The following is a 19,583-nucleotide window of genomic DNA, read 5'->3' on the forward strand; positions in this document are numbered from 1 at the left end:
ACTTAGCCTCTCACGTGCAGACAACACACTTCCACCTGGGACCTTCTTCTCGGAAGCGCCACGTCTCATAGTTCAGTTATTTTATATTTTAGAACTTGCTCTCACAATAAATTGTTTTTTAAACAAAAGGGATTTAGATGGTACCCCCTTCCCGGTCCTGGGTCAATCTTCCAACCTCATTGCAGTGACGCTCTGATCCTGTCACGGCCACTCCCCGTTCTTCTGTGATACATGTCCCCAGCACTGGGGAGTGGCTGGGTGTTGAGGGTGCCTGGGCTCCCTGCCAGGGGTCTGCTTGGGGCTTACCTGTCGACAGGTGTCCAGCAGTACTCTTGTCTCTGCCTCCAGCCCTCGGCTCAGGATCCCGTCCTTGGGGGTAGAGCAGAGCCCGTGCAGGTTTGCCAAGTGCTCCTGGTGACAGCCTGCTCTCAGCACCCCAGAGGGAGGCCCGGTGGCCTGGGGCAGGAGAACAGGCATCTGCTGTCAAGGTCCCTCGTGGGCTAGGAGGGTTGCCTCAGCCAGCACGGATCAGTCTGGGGGTCATATCCGTCCTCCCTTGCCCATCCAGTTTTCTGTGATGGGTCCAAGGAGAGGTACTGATAGAAAGAATGGAAGGTGGGAGGGGAGTTGCAAACTGTGAGTCCCCACCCAACGGTGAAATGAAGGGCATGCATGAATATGTGTGTGCATACATCTATGTGTGTGTGTGTGTGTGTGTGCGTGAGTGTGGACGTGTGCACGTGCACACGCCTGCATACTAACACCACAAGGGCCAAAGCTCTTGCAGGCTTATGCTCCAGGGAGGAGGCGCCCGTCAGTCTAGCACCTGCTGGGAGGTAGGGGACCCTCCAAGAACCAGGCCAGGGATGTGCTTGGGGCCAGGGTCTCCTTCCATGGTTGTCCCGCAGATGAAGCCCTCCCACCTCTCTGGCCTAGCTTCCTGCTATTCCCCCCACCACCTTCTCAAAACTTGGGGGACATACCATGATGCTCCCATCTCCACTTCCCAGACAATTTCCAAGCACTGTGTGGTCTACCTCCTGAACACCCCCCACATCTGCACTCCAGTCCCCATTCTTTGGCCGAAAGCAGTCATCCTTGGCGGGGCTCCCCCACCTCGTGACCTCCATGAGCTCCCCCCTTCTCATACGCCTCATCTCCCCGGCCCACAGCTCACCCCCAGATGCCTTAACCAGGCTTGCCAGGTCTTTCCTGACGCACTTCTGACTTGCACGTGCCTCTCCAGCCTTTCTGCCGACTCCCACACTGACACACATTCACGGATCCCCCAAAGCGTCACATAAGTAGCACCTCTGGACCAGAGCGCCTGCTGCCTTTGCCCCTTGGCCCTCCCCCCAAGGCTCTCCTCCTTCTTCCCTCCACCCAACCCCGATCCTGGGCCCCTGATTCTTCAGGCTCCCTCCCGCCTTCCACTCCGGGAGCCCTTCAGGAACCAGGGCTTAGCTTTCATGAGCTGTGATGCCCTCCCAGCACAGGGTCTGGCCCACAGCGGGTGCTGGGCAGGCGGCGTTGGACTGAGTGAGTGTGCAGTGGGACTCTGAGATTCTCTGGATTCGGATTTTCTGTACGGTGGCTGCAAGAGATGCCTCTCCCTGGATGTCCTGATCCAGAGTGCGCCTTTTCTCAGGGTTCGGGGGCCGTCCCTGAGCTCAGCATCCCCCATCATTTGGTGCCTGGAGGTAGTCTCGTCTCTCTCCATGGCCCAAGGGCAGGCGGAGTTGTCTGGAGGCGGGCATCCACCGGGAGGATGCTGGCCATGGGCCCAGCTGTCACATCACCCCTCAGCTGTTCTAATGGGGTCACCTTGTGCATACATAGCAAGGTGTGGACACAAAAGAGATATATTTTTAGTGCTGTCTTTATAGGCAAGACAGAAGGAGCCTGTGTGGTGAAGTGGGTGCTGAATTTGGGATTGGGAGGCTTGGTCCTATTGATTTTCATTACTGACATGAAAACTAAGCGTATGTTGAATATGCAGCAGCACACAGAGTGCAACATGAGACACGCCCTTGCTCAGCCCCAGGAGGCTGAGCACACACTGCCCGCAGCCACACACACTGCCAGGGGCACCAGGCCGCTGTCCTTGGGAGGTGAAGGTGGCAGGCCCGCCTGACCTTCAGCCACCCCAACCTGCTCTTGGGTTCCTCACTGCCAGGCAGGGTTGAGATTTCCAGAAGCCAGCGATGACATGTGAAGGGTGGATGGTTCCCGGGATAAGGGGAAGCCAGATGCTTTGGCCTTCCACCTCATCCTTTCCTGGTCCCGGCAGGACGCAGCAGAGCCCCTGGGCTCAGGCCCCTGTCGAGACAAGGTCACGAAGCAGAGCAAGAGCATTCTTGAGACATTCCTGGTGAGTTCAAGGAGAATAGAGGCCACGGCTGGTCTGGGTGAGGGGTTTCAGGAAAGGAAGGAAAGCGTGGCGCAGAAGCAGAAGGGTGTCCAGGCCAACAGGTAAAACTGAGGACCTTGGCAGAGAAGAGTGAGTTTCCATGTCAGCCCACCTAAATTACTGGGCGCCAGGGAATCTCGTGCCTTCCTGCTGCAGTCCGCCCCTGCCCCTCCATCCTGGGTCGGCTCAGCAAACTTCCCATGGCCTTGCTTCTTCCTACAGACCTCAGGGATGCAGCTGCCAGCACCTGGCTCCCACCTCTTTGGGCTTGCATCCATCAGGACTGGTTTGGCGAATGTCAGGACAGGATGGAGAATGTCACTTTTTTTACCTTTCTTAGATTTCAGGGGAAAAATCAAACCCAATTTTTCTGTATGAGAGACAATGAACCCAACAGGCTCAAGAGATCTAAAAACAGGGCTGAGGGTTCTCCTCCTTGACTCCAACTCACTGTCCTCACATTGGTACTTGGGGGAGTATTCCTAATGTTTGGGGATAATTGCTAAATGACCATGGTTGCTCTCCCCCACCCCCTGCTGCCTGCTAGTACCCCACCCGAGCCGTGTCCTGTCTGGAGAACACCCGGAGCACTGGGGCCCCTCTTAACGTCACTGTATCCAGTGTATCCAGGTGACCTGGCCCAGGGTCCCTGCCCAGAGAAGGTGCTCAGTTAGTGCCCGGGGAAGAGAACTCAGCTGGTTACCAGAAGAAGCAGTGGCCTGGGGAGAAGGACCCCTGTGTCTGCCTTCCCAATCTGTTTCTTTAATTTCCTGGTCATGAATTTGGAAGGATTGGTGATGATAATTTAAGACAACTTTCCTTCTGGCACCGGCTGTGCCTCCTTTCTGAGGAGTTCAGACCAGCCGTTGGCCCGGGTTGCTCACGGAATTGTTCACCGTGCACCTCCAACTGCAGCTCTCTGCCTGCCCATGGTGAGCACCAGCACACGGGCAGAAAATTCTCCTGTACTGCCTGGAAATAGGCCACCATCGCTCACTCACCCATCCTTCTCCTTCCTTCCTTCATTCACGTGTTCACTATCCCTTTAATAAACACTCCTCGAGTACTTACTGTGTTCCTGGTGCTGGACCAGCACTGCTGGTAGGCATCTAGCAGCATCAAATTTTTGTACTCCCAAGGACAAGCCATCATTCCTTGACTGCCCTGGGGGGAAGCATGGCCATACTCTGCCCTACTTTTTACAGTTGGGGACATAGAAACAGACTGATTTTCATCTGCTTACATAATTATTGGACATGACTCAGAACCGAGGCTGCTGAGTACAGCCGCGCAGGCTGTGCACTGCACAATTTCAGGGGCGTTTTGCAACAGGGAAGCCTTGCATCGGGCTCCAGAATCAGTCACCAGCTGTCATTGCTCAGTCCACCAGGCTGTGTGGCTTGTTCAGATCCCACTGAACTGAGTTGTGCTACAACTCCAACAGCAAGTGGTGCCAGTGTAGCTGCTAAACCAGAAGAGCTGGTTCCCGTCTAGGCCTGGCAAGCCCACAGGCACATGGGTGGAGGAGACTTCCTTCTCTCTTAAGCCCAGCCAGTGGACCTAATACCCAGAGCTCTTCCCCTGCTTTTCCTCCAGCCCCCCCTGTCTGCTGGGCCCCCAAGTTGTCCCTGTACTTCCCCCCACCCCCAACACAGCCTCTGACTTAATGGCCCTGGTGCCATCCACCAGGCAAGCCGGGGAGACCCCAGAGGCCTGGTCTGGTAAGGCCTGCTGTGGGGCTGGGTTAAAGCATGCCACTGCCTTATTCCTTGACCACAGACTGGCCTCTACCACGAGTCAGACTATGCAGCATATCAGCTGAGTGACCTCTTTGCCCCTGCCACTCAGAAACACATGTGTCCATAAAATGAAAAGCAAAAGCAAAAACCACAACAAGTGAAGCATTGCCAACTAGGTGCCTCCATGGGGCATCTCCCTGTCAGCGTCTCACCCTACCCTCCCCAAGGCCCAGATCGGTGTGATCAACTCCCAGCCTGCCATCCGCAGGACTGAATGGTCGGCGGTCTCCGTGGACCCACTGAGGCCCCTCAGCTCCAGTGAGCATGTGTGGTACCCTCATATTCACATTCCTGAGATGCCCCACACTACATGAGGCTTTAAGCCAGGCAGCAGGCGAGCCCAGGAACTGGAGCAGGGACTGGGGCATTACGAGCCTCTCTGCTGCTCCTAAGGGCAGGCAGCTCCCCTCCTGGGCCTGTTTTCCATCAATAGCACCGGCCATGCCGAGGGCACCAAGCAGGGAGGGGTCCCCACTCTCTGTGCCGGTGACGTGGTCAGCTGGAGACCCAAGCTCAGCCTTAGCAAGAAAGAACAGCGTGGGTAGGGGTCGATTCTGAATCGAGTTCCTGGAGGTCATAGGAAAATACACCCTGGGGTCAGGCAAGAATGTCGGGTGACTCCTGCCAGGACCCAGCTGTGCTCTGTGAGTCCCAGGGCTCTTGCACAGCTCAGAAGTATTGGTGTCTGTGTGGCGCTGAGCGGGCTGTGACCGCCTGGAAGACAGATTCCTGGCTTCCTGGCTGGAACACATGGGAATGCATTTGAATTTAAAAGGCTGTTTTTCTTTTCTGGTGTGTGCATGTGAACATATGTGCGTGTGTGGGTGCGCATGCCTGGCACGCACCTGGGTTTCCATGTGCGTACATTTCAGGACTGGAGCGTGTGCTTCTGCATCTCCATGTGATTTGTACCACGGGTGGTGACGGCAATTTGGTTGATGAGAAACAGTCTCCTGCTTCCCCATGTGGTATCCACCCAAGAGCCGTTGTTATTTGGGCCCAGGGGGAGAATGCATAGAAACGTATACCTATAGTGTCAAATAATCAGGTGCTGAATGGATCACCAAGATGCTGCTATTCACATGGCCTCTGTGGGGATGGCGCTGTTCCTGGGCACAGGAACGGGTTTTGCTGGGCTCTGTACACACATTCACCCAGCTTCCCTGCCAAGGGTGACTAACCTGCTGGCTTTTGGGTGCAGGACACACCCCAGGAACAGGACCAGGGTGCACAGAGACTGAACCTGCAGCCTGGGTCTCGTTAGCTCCAAGACCTTGCAATCAAGCAAAGGAGCCCGTGGTGGTGACGATGCCGCCTGGCATCTGCTCAGCGCTTTCTTAAGTGCCTCGGCCTGCCTTGTTCATTCAGCCAGTACTTACTCAGCACCTGCTCACAGATGTGGCCACTCACGGCGGCAGGCGGGCAGGGGAGGATAGCTGATGTTACCCGTCTTGTGTCCCTGAGTTTGGTGGGATGAGACCAGAGCTAGAACTCAGGGCCCTTCTGCACAGAGAGCTTCTCACCCCTCCCCAGGGAGGGTCTATCCAGGGATGCATGCTCCACATGGCACAATGCAGCTGCCCACCCCGGGCCCCTGGGATCCCTGTAGGAGGGGCTCAAGGGCCTCTCTCAGACGCGACTGCTCTCCCTACAGAATGGCGACAAGGAAGTGGGGCCAGGATGATCCTGCAGGATGAAGACATTACCACCAAAATTGAGAATGACTGGAAGAGACTGAACACGCTGGCCCATTACCAGGTGGGGTGACTGTGCAGGAGGGGTGGGGCTCGCTCAGCTGCGGTGGCCTCCAAAGCTCAGACCTCTCTCACCCAGAGAGGCTGGACACCACGCTGTGCACCCACCTCTCCCCCAGCACTTCTGACTCCCTTGGCCACCCAGGGAAATCTGACATCCCCCAGCCAGGAAACCTTGACCTCTTTGAGATAGGACACTAACATGCGTGCCTCCTGCAGGGTGTGGGCAAATCCCCAAGAAAAGGCCCTTTGTTGGATGATCCCTGGGGCATAGTCCAGGTGCCCTCTCAGGGAATCATCAGGATGGAGGGTGCTGCTGAGTGAGAAGTTCTTGCCACAGTTGCTCCAAGAAGGAGCCACAGCATAAGATGCTACTCAGCGGTCGGGTCTGTCTTGTTTTTTTCAAAGCACAGCTGACCACCTCCAAAGTCCCCCCATCTTCTGTGAGGCACTGACTGCCCCTGAGGTCCAGCTTATCTCCTGGGGTGACAGACTTTCTGTACCCAGGCTCTGAGAAGCCTTCTCCTTGCAGGTGCCAGATGGTTCTGTGGTGGCCTTAGTGTCCAAGCAGGTGACAGCCTATAATGCAGTGAACAACTCCACAGTCTCCAGGACCTCGGCAAGTAAATATGGTGAGTTCTCCCGGTCGGCCTGGGGAGGAGAGAATGCCCGAGCTTGCGGAGGCGACTATCACGAGGGCAGCCCTGCTGAAAGGCAGCAGACCCCTGGGCGGGAGTCAGGGGGGCTGACTGTCTCTGGGGAGAGCCCGAGTGGGGAGGGGTCTCCACATCTGGAACTCTGCGCAGGAATTGAGGACTTTCATCCTTGACAAACAAGAAGGAAATCTAACCTTCATGAGCAGCTTACACTCTACGTGATGCTTTCACTTTTGTGATATTCATTATCACACATCCTGTTCATAACAATCAGTGAATTAAATAATTATTATTTCCCCCTATTATGCAGATTAGCAAATTATAACTCAGATGCAGAGACTCTAAGTGATGGGTAAAGGTCACACTGTCACGAGGCAGTTGAGGGAAGGTGCAGACCCAGGTCTCTGGCTCCGTGGTATGGGGGAGGGGGAGAAGGTACTGGAAGTGGGCTGGGAGCCCCGGGGCAGCCCTACTCCGCTTCCACCTGTGTGCTTTGGGGCCAGCTGCCTGACGGCTGCAAGACCTGGTCCTGCCAGCAAAACAGCAAATGAAAAAGTTACTGACTTCACAGAATCAGTGTGGGAAATAAGTAGAAGAAATACGGTGGCACCTGCACACAGTAGGGCCTTCGCCTTTTCTGCACCACACTCTTTCCACCACTTCCCGCATATCAGCCAGCAAGTGGGAAGGGCTGGCCCAGGCCAGACGGGAGGATCGGGGGAAGCAGGTGACAGGGCCGTGGCTCAGCCGGTGCACAGTCATGAAGGGAACGGGCTACCCACTCCTTAACAGTCTACCCAGAACACATCCTGAACCATCACCTCAGAACTCTTTCAAGGAACACACTAACAAGGGACAGGCTTATATTTTTAGAAATTGAATAATTTAGGGCTGGAGAGATGCAAGTCCAGGAGGGCGAGGGATCTCAGTGGCACGGAGAGCTTCCTGGAGGTGGCAGGCAAAGCATCCCAGTTTCAGGGAACCGTTGCTTGCAAAGACACACAGTCAATAGCACCCGCACGCTGTAGGAAGGATCACACAGCCGTGGCCATGGCTGGAAGGGTGGGGGGCCGGCGTGTTGGGTAACTACAGGCCTCACCCAGGCGGGGTCACTGCATTGGCAGAGAACATGATCCGGTACACGGGCAGTCCCGACAGTCTCCGCTCACGCACACCCATGATCACCCCCGACCTGGAGAGCGGAGTCAAGATGTGGCACCTGGTGAAGAACCACGAGCATGGGGACCAGAAGGAGGGTGACCGGGGGAGCAAGATGGTGTCTGAAATCTATCTGACGCGTCTACTGGCCACTAAGGTAGGGGACCTCAGGCAGGGCCGGGGCAGGTGTGGGGTATGGGGAGGAACTTCATCAGAGCCGGCAGGTACCTGACGTTTGTGCCAGGACCCCCCTGTTAGCCACCCAGCGCCGGCACTCTTCGTCAGAACCTCAGAATCCTTCTCGACCCGGTGCGCCAGGCAAACCCCACCCGGGCATCACGGTTGGCATGTAGTCTGAGGCTTTGTCCCCGCCCTTCTCCGTACCCGTTCTCAAATATAGAGACATGAGGTACATCTGTTCACGCTCTCTGCCATGCCCCCACGAAAGGATGACCCCCTCTCTAGGGCATCATATTCAATCTCTAGCGAGGGGCAACTGGGCCCCCAGCAGTGGCTTTCCAGGCGCTACCTCCAATCCTGGGGACACTGTGTGCCTGCGGCTGTCTTTCTGCTGTGGGTCTGGCCCCCGCCTGCTCCCTGCAGAGCCAAGTGAGTACCTGTTCCTTAGCCAGAATGCTAAGCAAAACCCGCAGATCGTGCTTGTCTGCTCTGACCGAGGGAGCTGTTCATTAGCATTTGTGAAAGGTGCTAAAATAACACCACCCAAGGGCGTCAAACCAAACTGTGTTGCTGGCAGAGCAAGGCTTACGTAGGTCCAGTCACTGGCGCTCCGTCTATTTTTGCACGCGCTGGGGAGGTTTAGGGAAACAGATGAAGACGGTGGGGGACGGCCGGCGCCTGCACCCACCCGGTTCCCCCGGGGCCCGGGCTGCGCGCTGGCCTCCCTTCCCCTCTCCGGGCTCCTGAAACCCGTCCTGGGCCTCGGCCTGGCCTCAGCGCGGAGCTCCCTGGGCGGAGCTGGGGCTGAGCTGGTTGCCCTCGGCCCGCAGGGCACGCTGCAGAAGTTTGTGGATGACCTCTTTGAGACCATCTTCAGCACGGCGCACCGGGGCTCGGCCCTGCCCCTGGCCATCAAGTACATGTTCGACTTCCTGGACGAGCAAGCGGACAAGCACGGCATCCACGACCCGCACGTCCGCCACACCTGGAAGAGCAACTGGTGAGCGGAGCCGGGGCCCCCCACTTCCTCCGCGGGGACCCCTCGGAGCGGGCTCCGTCACCCAGCCTCCCCACCCTCTCCCACCTCCGTGCTCCCTTCCTCCCTCACTTCCCTCTACCCAAGCCTCCTTCTTTTCTATCAGCCAACCAGTTAAGAAATATTGACCTAACCGAGTGAGCAAAAATTAACATGCTGAGCGTTGCCACCAGGTCCCTGTCGCGTCCAGGTCCGCCCGGCCCCGCGTGCCTGACGCCGAGTGTGCAGGCAGCGTCAGGCTGGGCCCCAGGCACGTGGGTGATGGACAGGCAGGTCGCTGTTCGGACAGGGAGGCTGGTGCGATGGTAGAGGGTGCACGTGGGCAGCTGATCCGAGAGGTCGGCATCTAATGGTGACTCTCCAGGACAGCTGTGACCTACGAGGCATCTAGGTCAACAAAAGGTATTTCTGTTCTATTAGAGAAGCAATGGTCTCCCCTTTCCCCCAGACATGTCTTCCACACTCCCTTTGGGAGGCCAGGGACGTGGCCTTCAGAGCAACTCTGCAGAGTCACGCTACAAGGATGGGCAGGATCCTATGCCATCCTAGCCAGAGTTGTCTCTGCTTCATCTGTCTCAGAGACAGAGGGATCCTTTGAGCCCTGACATCCCAGCCGCCCCCACTGTGGTCCCTCCATCTGTCCTTTAACACATGTGCCCCTTCCCCTTCCTGTGTGTACTCTGGGTTTCTGTCTGCGACGGCAAGGTCAGACATCAGTATTCAGTGCCTGGTGTGGAACCTTGCACAGCGCCATGGCTCAATAAATATTGATGATGATGTAGGGCCCAGGTGGTCTCTACGTGAGGGCTCTACCTCAGGCAAGGCTGGCTTATATTTAGTGCCATGCATTCCAGAATCGCCTCCCTGTAGCTTTTAAACAGCCCCTGTCCCAGGTGGTTCTTCCCTAGAACATTCTTCCAAGGCAGCACAAACCTGCTGCCTGGCACCTGCCAGCTTTGGGGACGGCCCTGGCGCTAGGGCACAGCCAGGCACCCCGACAGCCAGCCCGGAGCCACAGACCAAACACAGATGACAGCAGGAGTCAGAAGCGGCACTAAAACCTATTTCATGTCATCTCCTTTGGCTTCTCATCTCTTCCACCTGAGGATTAGTGCTGTCTCTGCCGAAATTGGAAAGGTGGGCAGGAAGAGAAGTTTGGACCATAGCACCAAAGGGCTGGGTGTGCTCCCACATTAACTCTGGGTGAAAGAAGGTCTTCCCCCGTGGGCTTCTTGCAACCCTTTTTGAAGTAAGACTCCCAGAGTCTGGATCCCCCATCTAGTGCAGGAATGCTGGGTGAAGCCTTTTCCCAGGCCCGATGTGTCCTGGTGCCCGCCTCGGGCTAGGATGCCCATCCTTTCAGCGGAACTCTGCAGGCTGTTCCGAGGCCCGTGTCCCTGGCCTGCCCAAATCTGCTTCTCTCTGCCAGCGAGTCTTCCTTACTTACCACCTGGTCTGATTGTGAGCCGCCTTCACAACACGAGACATGCTCTGACCAGCCTGGCTCTTGGTTCTGGCTGGGGAGAGGTGGTATTTCCAAAACCCCCCTACCTGCCCTCATAGCCCATTACAAAGCAGACCCCCTGAGGTGGTGTCTGAACCGTTTGCTTTCAGCCCATTCCTCCTTCTAGAGGAAGACCCCCGCCAAGGATTCCCTAACGCCCCTGGCACCAGCTCTTCCCAATACTCCGCTGTCCTCACCAGCAACTCCAGGGCAGTGCTGGAGTCAGCAGTACCAGGCCCGAGTTCTTGCACCAAAGGACACGCTCCCTCTGACCCTGCTTGCTGCCCAGGCGAGAAGCAGTTGGTCCGGGAATTATGAGATCTGCATCCTGACTTAGAGCTCCTTGTCCCTAAGTGGAAAAAAAAAAAAAAAGAAAAGAAAAGATTACTTCTCTATTCCTGGCCAAAGTTGTGACTCACCTTGCCCCCCACTCCCCTGCCCCCCTTCCTCTACACTCCCCTACCTTTTCTCTTTGAAATAAACCTGCTGCTCATTTAGCCTGAGTGGCTGCAATCAACCAGAGATTAGTGCCACCGCTAATGTTAATAATATGCTAATATTTCATTAGAGGCAGGAGCCTCGGTGAGGTGCCCTGGCTTCCCTGTTTGATTTGCCTGTCAGCACAACTGGCTTAAATAGGGGGAGTGTTGGGAGAGACAGCGGGGGCGGAGCAGACAGGGACTCCCTGTGTCCCTCTTCTGGGTGGGACTTCCAGAAACAGGAAGGTGTGGATAGGCATGGGAGTCCTCCCTCCAGAGCTCTGACCCTAGATGTCGTGGGCTCCACGGGCAGCTACAGTGACCTTGGCTTTCACTGTGTGTCACGATTTTCTGTGTCATCCCTTGATTTCCTGTTCTGCACTTCCCGGGATGAGACAAGCACCACCTGACCTTGCCAGATCTCGGCACTGCCCGCCCGAGTGCCAACGGCGCATGCTGTGGGAACAGAACACTTGTGGATTGATGGGCAGTCTTGAACAAGAGGTCTTTCTATATTTTAGCATTTGTCATATAGAGGTACTGGCTGCTAGTGGAGACAACAGATAGAAATATTGTACTTGCTGTCCTGAAGGAAGTAGCTCGAAGGGTTGGCGTTCTAAGAGGCAAGCCAAACGCACATGAGCCCTGTCACTACCACCAGCAGTTGGAACAGCAACCAAAATCCTAAAATGTCAGGGCCAAAGGCAAGAGGTGAGCTGGTAGGAGCAGAGGGAGGGAAACAAGCAATCCCTTGCTCAATGCCACCCTGCTTCCTAAGCTGTATCTCAGTGGGCTTCATGGACCCACAGGGTGGGAGAGCCAGCAGTCTGGCCCAAGGCGGCAGGTGGGCACGTTTCTCCCGATGCCCCAGGACCCTTTCTGGCAACACAGACAGGGCCTTGCAGTTATCAGACCACACTGCATGGTTTTTTCTCTGTTTGTCTTGGTTTAGCTGATTCCCCTCACACATCCTCCAGGCCTCCTCCAGCTAGGGAACACCTGTGAGTCTTTATTTTTATTTTTTTTTATTTATTTATTTTTTTAATTTTTATTTATTTATGATAGTCACACAGAGAGAGAGAGAGAGAGAGGCAGAGACACAGGCAGAGGGTGAAGCAGGCTCCATGCACCGGGAGCCCGATGTGGGATTCGATCCCGGGTCTCCAGGATCACGCCCTGGGCCAAAGGCAGGCGCTAAACCGCTGCGCCACCCAGGGATCCCCACCTGTGAGTCTTTAAAACTCAAGACCATCAAGTGTCCTTCCCTCTGTGAAGACTTTTTGGACCCTCCTCTCGGGGTGGCCTGGATGACATCTCCGCGTGCCCCACATCAGACCCTGGATATCCTTGGGTTCCAGCACTGATCAATCCCAGAGCACATACTCTATGGCGCGTCTGATGCCCCCCCAACCCACCAGAACACAGGCTTCTTGAGGGCTGTGTCTTATTCACACTGTAGCCGCAGGTGCTAGCATAGTTCCAGATATGCAGTAGGTGCTAAGTGCGAGGGGTATACAGTAGGTGGTAAGTGCAAGGAAGACGGAGGGGGAACACCAGGGGCAGCTGACAGCCTGTCATGTGGGTCTCTAAGGCCAGCTCTGAGAGGAGAAATCAGTTAGCTACTCTAAAGGGCTCAGCCCCAGGACCTTCATTGTGTAGGATGGAGCTGATACCACCAGCCAGGGGGCAAGGAAGTGCTTCCTTCCAAGTCATACAGTGGGATGCAGAGAATAAGATACAAAGCCTATATTCCAGGTTATTCTTTAAGGTTTGCCAACCAGATGTACCTTGTATCCAGCATAGGGGGCAGACAGTGGAATAGTCTGGAACCCGTCCTGGCCACCTCTGAGCCCAAAGCCTGGTCCCATCAGGCAAGGTGGTAGTCCCATGGTGCAGGCCGGGCATCAAGCCCTCACCGGAGCCCATGGTTCAACCTTGCTGATCCTCAGTTTCCTGGAAGGCAAGTTGGCTGCATAGGCTTTGATTAAGGATGGTTGGTGCCCAGCCTTTTCTCTTTTCCCGGAGAATTCTCCAGACTACACCACAGAGCCCTGCCCTATCTTCTCTGACCACCTGCCTCTTCCCTCCACAGCCTGCCGCTGCGGTTCTGGGTTAACATGATCAAGAACCCTCAGTTTGTGTTTGACATCCACAAGAACAGCATCACGGACGCCTGCCTCTCCGTGGTGGCCCAGACCTTCATGGACTCCTGCTCCACGTCAGAGCACCGGCTGGGCAAGGACTCCCCCTCCAACAAGCTGCTCTATGCCAAGGACATCCCCAGCTACAAGAACTGGGTGGAGAGGTGAGTGCTGAGCCCGGGAGCCACAGTAGGGCCCCTTGCTGCAGCAAACAACTGCTCTCCATGAGGGCTCCCCACCCCAGTGGATGGAGACAACAGATAGAAATATTGTACTTGCTGTCCTGAAGGAAGTAGCTCGAAGGGTTGGCGTTCTAAGAGGCAAGCCAAATGCGCATGAGCCCTGTCACTACCAGCAGCAGTTGGAACAGCAACCAAAACCCTAAAATGTCAGGGCCAAAAGCAGGAGGAGGTGAGCTGGTAGGAGCAGAGGGAGGATCAGTCACAAAGCCTGATCCTGCAATTGCAATGCCCACACCCCATTGTCCCCAGTGGCACTGTCAGCTGAAGCAAGACCCCGGGGAACCTGGCTGGAAGTTACCACTGGGTTCTGCTTCCCTGCCTGGAGGGCCCCAGCCCTTCGAGGCTGAAACGCCTTCAGGCCCAGGAAGGAAATCAAGTCGCTGCTCTGATCCCCACCCCAACAAAATAAAACATACAAACAAATCTTCAAGGGACCAAATAACATCGTGGCACAGAAAATCTGGAGTCTTCTAACCTGTCTGCCCCTGTCCACGTCAAGTGGGGATGTCGTTCTCACTCTGACGCTTCTCCTGGCCCCAGTCCCTTGAGCCCTCCAAGACGACCTCTTGATGCCCTGCACCCTGTAGTGCTTTCTCGGCCATCGTAGCCCTGACCTAATCGCTGTCTTACACAGTGTCCTGTGCTTGCAGGGCCGTCCGTAAGCTGGGGAGCCCGTCTTCCTGCAAGGCTAACTTGTGGTAAAGAACATCAGTGGCTTGTCTGGGCCAATCAGCTCCACATACCAAGCACCTGAGCTAGGCAACCAGCCAAAGCTTTATTTATTTATTCATCACAGTAGCCCTGGAATATAAGAGGACAGGATTATAACCTCATTTTCTGCCCATGAGAGTGAAGAAATACACATTCAGAATGGCTAAGTAATCAGCCCAAGATGACTTCAGTGGCCAAGATAAGACTTGATCCCAAATTTGGGTGACGCCTACATCACTTTTCTACTATTTATGATACTTTTAGACTTGGCCTCTACCAAGCTATATGGTGCCTCTGTGTGAATTAAGGCAGGTGCCCTTTCCTAGAGAAGGGTGTAAGCCCAGGCCAGGGTGCATGGTTTGTTGAGGGATGGACTGGTTGTCACCCCAAGCACCTTTGTGCAGTGAACAATGCACAATTCCACATGGCAGTCTCGATTTTAGAGTCCCTTTCTCTTTTTATCATACAGCCTAAAACTAGGAAACCTAGATGGAAGCTCAGTTTTGAGGCCTTTTTTTTTTTTAGGACTTTTTTTTCTTTTTAATGAGTAAAAGATGCCAAAAATTGTTCTTGACTTAGTAACTGAAGACAAAATGAAGAGTATCATTTCACCCATAGCAAAGAGACAGTCTCCATACTTCATATTTGAAAACTGCCTTCCCTTGTAAAGAGCTGGAATAACTAAGAGGGCATGGAGTCCTGGCCACCTCAGTAACATAATTCTGCTAACAAGGGTTGAATTTTATTCTTTGAGATCCTCCCCACCCCTTCCTGCTGATGCGTGTAGTGGGCATCGGTGTTGGCCAACCGAGAGAGAGAGAGAGAGAGAGAGAGAGAGAGAGAGAGCTCCTGTCCTTGTATTTATGTCTGAGTCATGAGGAGAGGCTCTCACCTCCACAGAGATGGTAGCTCATTCTTCTGACCATAGAGCTGCCAGAAACAGGGTTAGCCCTCCTGTGTGGTCAACAGCTCTTCAGCAAAGAGAGAGGGGGAAAAGGTGGCAGCAAGGCCAGATTATCTGGGCACTGGTGTGGCATCACTGTGCTGGGACCTCAGGTCGGGGGCAAAGAATCAGGGACGTGGGGGGCAGGGGGCATTGCTGAAGCATCTGCAGAGGGGACACTCCCCAGAACAGTTTGCCAGTCAAGGGTGAGAGTAATGCATGCGCAGGGCTAATGGCCTTCCTGCCGCCCGGTGCTAAATGAAATCTGTGCCACGCAGCTGCTACGGGTCATGAGGAACCCCAGTCCATTTGGTTATTTTTAGGAGTGGCTTGATGGTTTCCATTTCTTATCCTGCCAGTTTCTTAGCAACCAGTGGCACTCTAGGGAGAGTCATCTTTCACTAGCCTAAGATCCCACCCAACCCTTTCTCCTCCCATTCTGGGACGAGGTACAGAGACAGGGGGATTAGGAGACAGTGTGGACTGGTCTGGAGATCAAGTCTAGAGTGCTTCTTCACTTGGTGATGGATGGATCGATTCTGCTGTCGCTGCCTGAGGAACCTGGCCCCCGAGTTTGTCTGCTTGCTGGCAAGTGAAGCCTAGAAGCACAGAACTCAATCACCATCCACTGTGAGCCTGGTCTCCCACCTCAGCCTACCCAGGGCACCAGCAGCCTGCAGGTCAGAAGAATGTCGGTAGAGCCCAACCTCTTATGGCCAGGGCTTACTCGCTGGTAATGTCACTGCCTGAGCCTACAGACAGCCCACACAGGACTCAGGCTTAGTGACTCGCTGTGGGAGACTGCACCCTGCGTGCAGCACAGCTGAGAAAGAGGACTTACCCTGGCTGGTCCCCTCTATAGAGCAGGGGGAAGCATCTGGATTCTGGAGACCTCACTAACTCTGTCGGTTGAACCGCCTAGATCATTCTATCACACCTATGCTGGCTTGTATCTCCTAGAAGTTCTTCATCTACCCACACTCCCCCAACCCAGTCCTCCCATCCCATTCTTCCTCCCATCCTCCCATCCCATTCCTGCCTCCAAATACCTTTTAGTGCTAATGGTCAGCGGCTCTACTGCAGACTTCCAGTCTCTGCTGCCTCTCTACAAGTATCCGGGTTTTTGCTTATGGCCACACCCAGAGAAAGGGAGCAGGATGTCTAGGTCCCCAGCAGCAAGCAACTACTACACTCATAGAGCAGAACTCAGTGATGTTGTCACCATGAACAGCCCAGTGTATCGTGACCAGTCGTAGTTCTTGTATCATTAGCAAGAGCCATAGAATTATCGTGTTAAGTGGGGGTTTCCTCTCATTTTAAATTGGTAGAGCCTCAAGGTTATTCCTACGGCAGCATTAGCCTCTCTCACCTGCACTCAAGGCTTTCCAGGTAAGAATGAGTGGAGTGGAATCACACTTGACCCGCTCAGAACTGGACTGGGCTGTGCCACACATCAGAATATCATCTGTCACCTGTGTCACAGCATAAAAAAGGTTAAGAATTTTGAATATTTAAAAATGCCCCCTAAGGAAGCCATCCATTCAAAATATAAAACTGTGACGGTTCACCCTGGGAGCAATATTGGAATACAGACATTTCATTAACTTATTCATCAATCCGTGGGTCAAACATTTATGGTCTCCATCAAGAGTGTATGGGGCACGTGGGATACATTACACTGGATCCTTCCCTTGTGGCTCTTGTGGTCCAGGAAGACACGGACAGGCATTCAACAAGCCCCAGGAGCTGTAATAGTGCAGCTGGGAGAGTAAGAGCCTGATTCTGCTGGGCCTGGAGAGGTCAGTGAACAGTTCTCAGAGGAAAAGACTTTTGTACTGGGCCTTGCAAGCCAAGTGTCTGTATATCAGAACATCAGGCTCTAAGCATTTTTCATGTCTATGCCTTCATCCTTGAGGTTGTCTGAAGAGATGACAAAACTTTGTTCTTCTAAGAGTTCAGGGCGTTGGAGACCACTTTTGTGATCACTGGAGCTGTCATAATGGCAGAGATGAGATACCCGCCATCACATACTGGGCCCATCCCCTAGAAGCCCAGTTCACAAATGCAGAAAATTCACCATTCTAGGACCCTGCCTTCATACAGCTCCCCAAGGACCCACAAGGGTACTGGCGTCCCATCTGGTATGAGCAAACTCAGCAAAGAATGCTAGGTAGGGCCAGTGGTGGAACTCAGACATCCTCAGCAAGTGTGGTCTTGGCCAGCCTGCCAGGTCCTGGCCAGCCAGAGGGAGTTCTTGGGGGCCTTTCAGAGCATCAGTCCCTTCTGAAGGGGCTCACCTGCAGGTGAATCCCCTGGGAGGAAGTTCAAGTACACGAGCCCAAGCTGACCTTTCCCTTCCTCACTGCACAGACTGCTGATAAGAACACTTGTTTGAAGTTCATTAACGGAGCATAATTGCATTCTTCACAATCAATAAGCCTTCTCGGTGGCGGTGGCGGGGCCCAGCACAAAGGCCAGCCCAGCGGGAGCTGAGAAGGAAGCAATCACCCACACAGCCAGGGAATCCAGGGTGAGGTCATTATCAGGCTCAAGGGGTGCTAGCAAGGCAAGAGGGGGGGGGGACACAGCCTTGGAGGGGATTGAGGAGAGGTCAAGGCAGGGTCAGCATGCCCTGTCAGGTGGATGGGCCCAGCTAGGACCCGGCAGGGCTGGGGACAAGAACCAAGCAGAGCGTCAGCCAGACCCAAGACCCACACTCATCCAGGAAATTGAGCCTTCCATGGCCATGCAGCTCAGCTAATTAGAACTTGCCGAAGATGAGGACATGTGCCTGGTGCATTCATGAGCAAGTGTGTGACCACAGACGTGCGCTGGTCCAATCCAGCGGCCTCTGCACGGAGACAGCAGAGGAGAGACTGGGCTGCTCCATGTAGACATGAATGGTAGCATAATGCAAAGCACATCCGGGTGAGCCACCACCCATTTCTTCAGATGAAAAGGTTGGAAGCCCTGCCCTCTCCCCCCTCCACCCCGAACCCCTTCCTCCCTCTCTTTCTCACACACAGACACACTTTCTATATATTCTCTTTGGAGAAATGGACCAGGCATCTAGCACACTCCGAGGCAAGCCTTGTTGAAGGGACAGAGTGCTGGGCACCTGCTATTTCCAGTGGAGACAGTGGTCCCTTACCTGGGCTCTCGTGCACCCCGGGGAGCTAAATACCACAGGAGGAAAAAAAGCCTGATGGCCCATTCACATACCCGTGAGAGGTGTCACGGACAGGCAACGGAAATGGCAGGAGTCTTTGCCTGTGATGACAGTCATGTCCTGTGAGTGAGGACCTGGGTTTTTCATCCCGTTCAGTCTATCTGCCTGTCCACAGGTGACAGAGTGTCACTGTCAGGAGGGAGCTCTGGACACAGGTGTGTTAGCAGAGACGCGCTGGGCCGCTGGCCGTGGAGAAGCCAGGAAGATCATCGGTTCATGGTCTTCGCCAACGTGACCTGACCACACAGCCCTCTAGCCGACCAGTGCACTGAGACAGTGGCACACATCTCCTCGGGAGGGGACAAGGTTGGGAGCCACCACCAAAACCCCTGGGTCTCCACTATAAAATGGAACGTTGGCATTTACTGCCCTCCAGAAATAGTGCCAATGAATCGAGTCTCTCGCCGGAACATTTATACCTGGAATGTCATTAAATCACCCAGGACCCAGAGGACGCTGAGGCTGTCGAGGGGTGGGTTGCAGGCCGGGAAGAGAACGGGCTCTTCTGGGATGGCGTGAAGGAGCCATAAGGCAACAGGACAGGGAACCGGGCGGGGATGGGGATGGCTCTGAACCTGAGGGGGACAGGGGTCAGGGGACCAGCCATGACCCCGCCCTGGATGAAGGTTGTGAAGGATGAAGTCCGCATGGGCTGGGGGCAGGACGGCCTTGTCTGCGGCCCCAGGCGCTTCCGAGAAAGGCCATCTCATTAAGCTCTTGTCCCTGGGCCCAGACCTCCTGCCAAAAGGCAATCAGCTCAACAAAGCAGTTGGCCAGTGTGTCTGTGTGTGGCCCGGCTTCTGAGGTCAGAGGAGGCGCCCCCTGACCAGCCCCTTCCTTTGCCAGAGCACACAGATTTCATCTCCTTCCCTCTGCCTCCCTCGGAAAGTTTCCAGAATGAACGCCAGGTCTACAGACGCAGCAAGGCTATGGCTCAGGGCAGCGGGGCCACCACGGCCCTCGTCGGCCCAGGAAGGCTCTGGCAGCAAATTGAACTGTCATTTAGTTGCAGACCCTCGAGCTTGATGGCTAGAGGAACACGCAAGTGCCACCTCTCCAGCTTGTCACCTACTCCTGGGCAGAGAGGGGGATGGAAGGGGGGATGGCACAGGACTTACGCATCCGTGGGCGGTACCCTGAGAGGTGCAGACTGGGAATGGCACAGGGCCGAGGGGCCAGGCTGAGACGGCACCAGAGCCTCCGAGGATGCCACACACTCGCCCAATCAAGCCCTGAGTTCTGGGAATCCCCGGGGCCTGTCGCTGGCACTTGCACTTACACCGGTGAGCCAGTGCCTCTCCTAAAACGGTGTGTCCTCGATGCCTCCCTCACCTTGGCCTA

At 55.0% G+C, this 19,583-nt stretch overlaps 1 protein-coding gene across 4 annotated transcripts in view; it reads left to right on the plus strand.

Moving 5' to 3' along the window:
- PLXNA4 (plexin A4) overlaps positions 1 to 19,583 on the plus strand; it is a 427,913-nt gene that overhangs the window by 398,033 nt on the left and 10,297 nt on the right. For 3 of the 4 annotated variants that reach the window (XM_038556478.1, XM_038556477.1, XM_038556479.1), the window contains exons 26-30: positions 5,864 to 5,967; positions 6,496 to 6,595; positions 7,723 to 7,934; positions 8,788 to 8,957; positions 13,069 to 13,281. In XM_038556478.1, coding sequence (XP_038412406.1) covers positions 5,864 to 5,967; positions 6,496 to 6,595; positions 7,723 to 7,934; positions 8,788 to 8,957; positions 13,069 to 13,281 — 799 coding nt within the window. The remainder of the gene's footprint in view (positions 1 to 5,863; positions 5,968 to 6,495; positions 6,596 to 7,722; positions 7,935 to 8,787; positions 8,958 to 13,068; positions 13,282 to 19,583) is intronic. The other variant, XM_038556480.1, reaches the window with a different exon arrangement.

This window comes from Canis lupus, chromosome 14, assembly GCF_011100685.1.
Source record: "Canis lupus familiaris isolate Mischka breed German Shepherd chromosome 14, alternate assembly UU_Cfam_GSD_1.0, whole genome shotgun sequence".
NCBI lineage: Eukaryota > Metazoa > Chordata > Mammalia > Carnivora > Canidae > Canis > Canis lupus.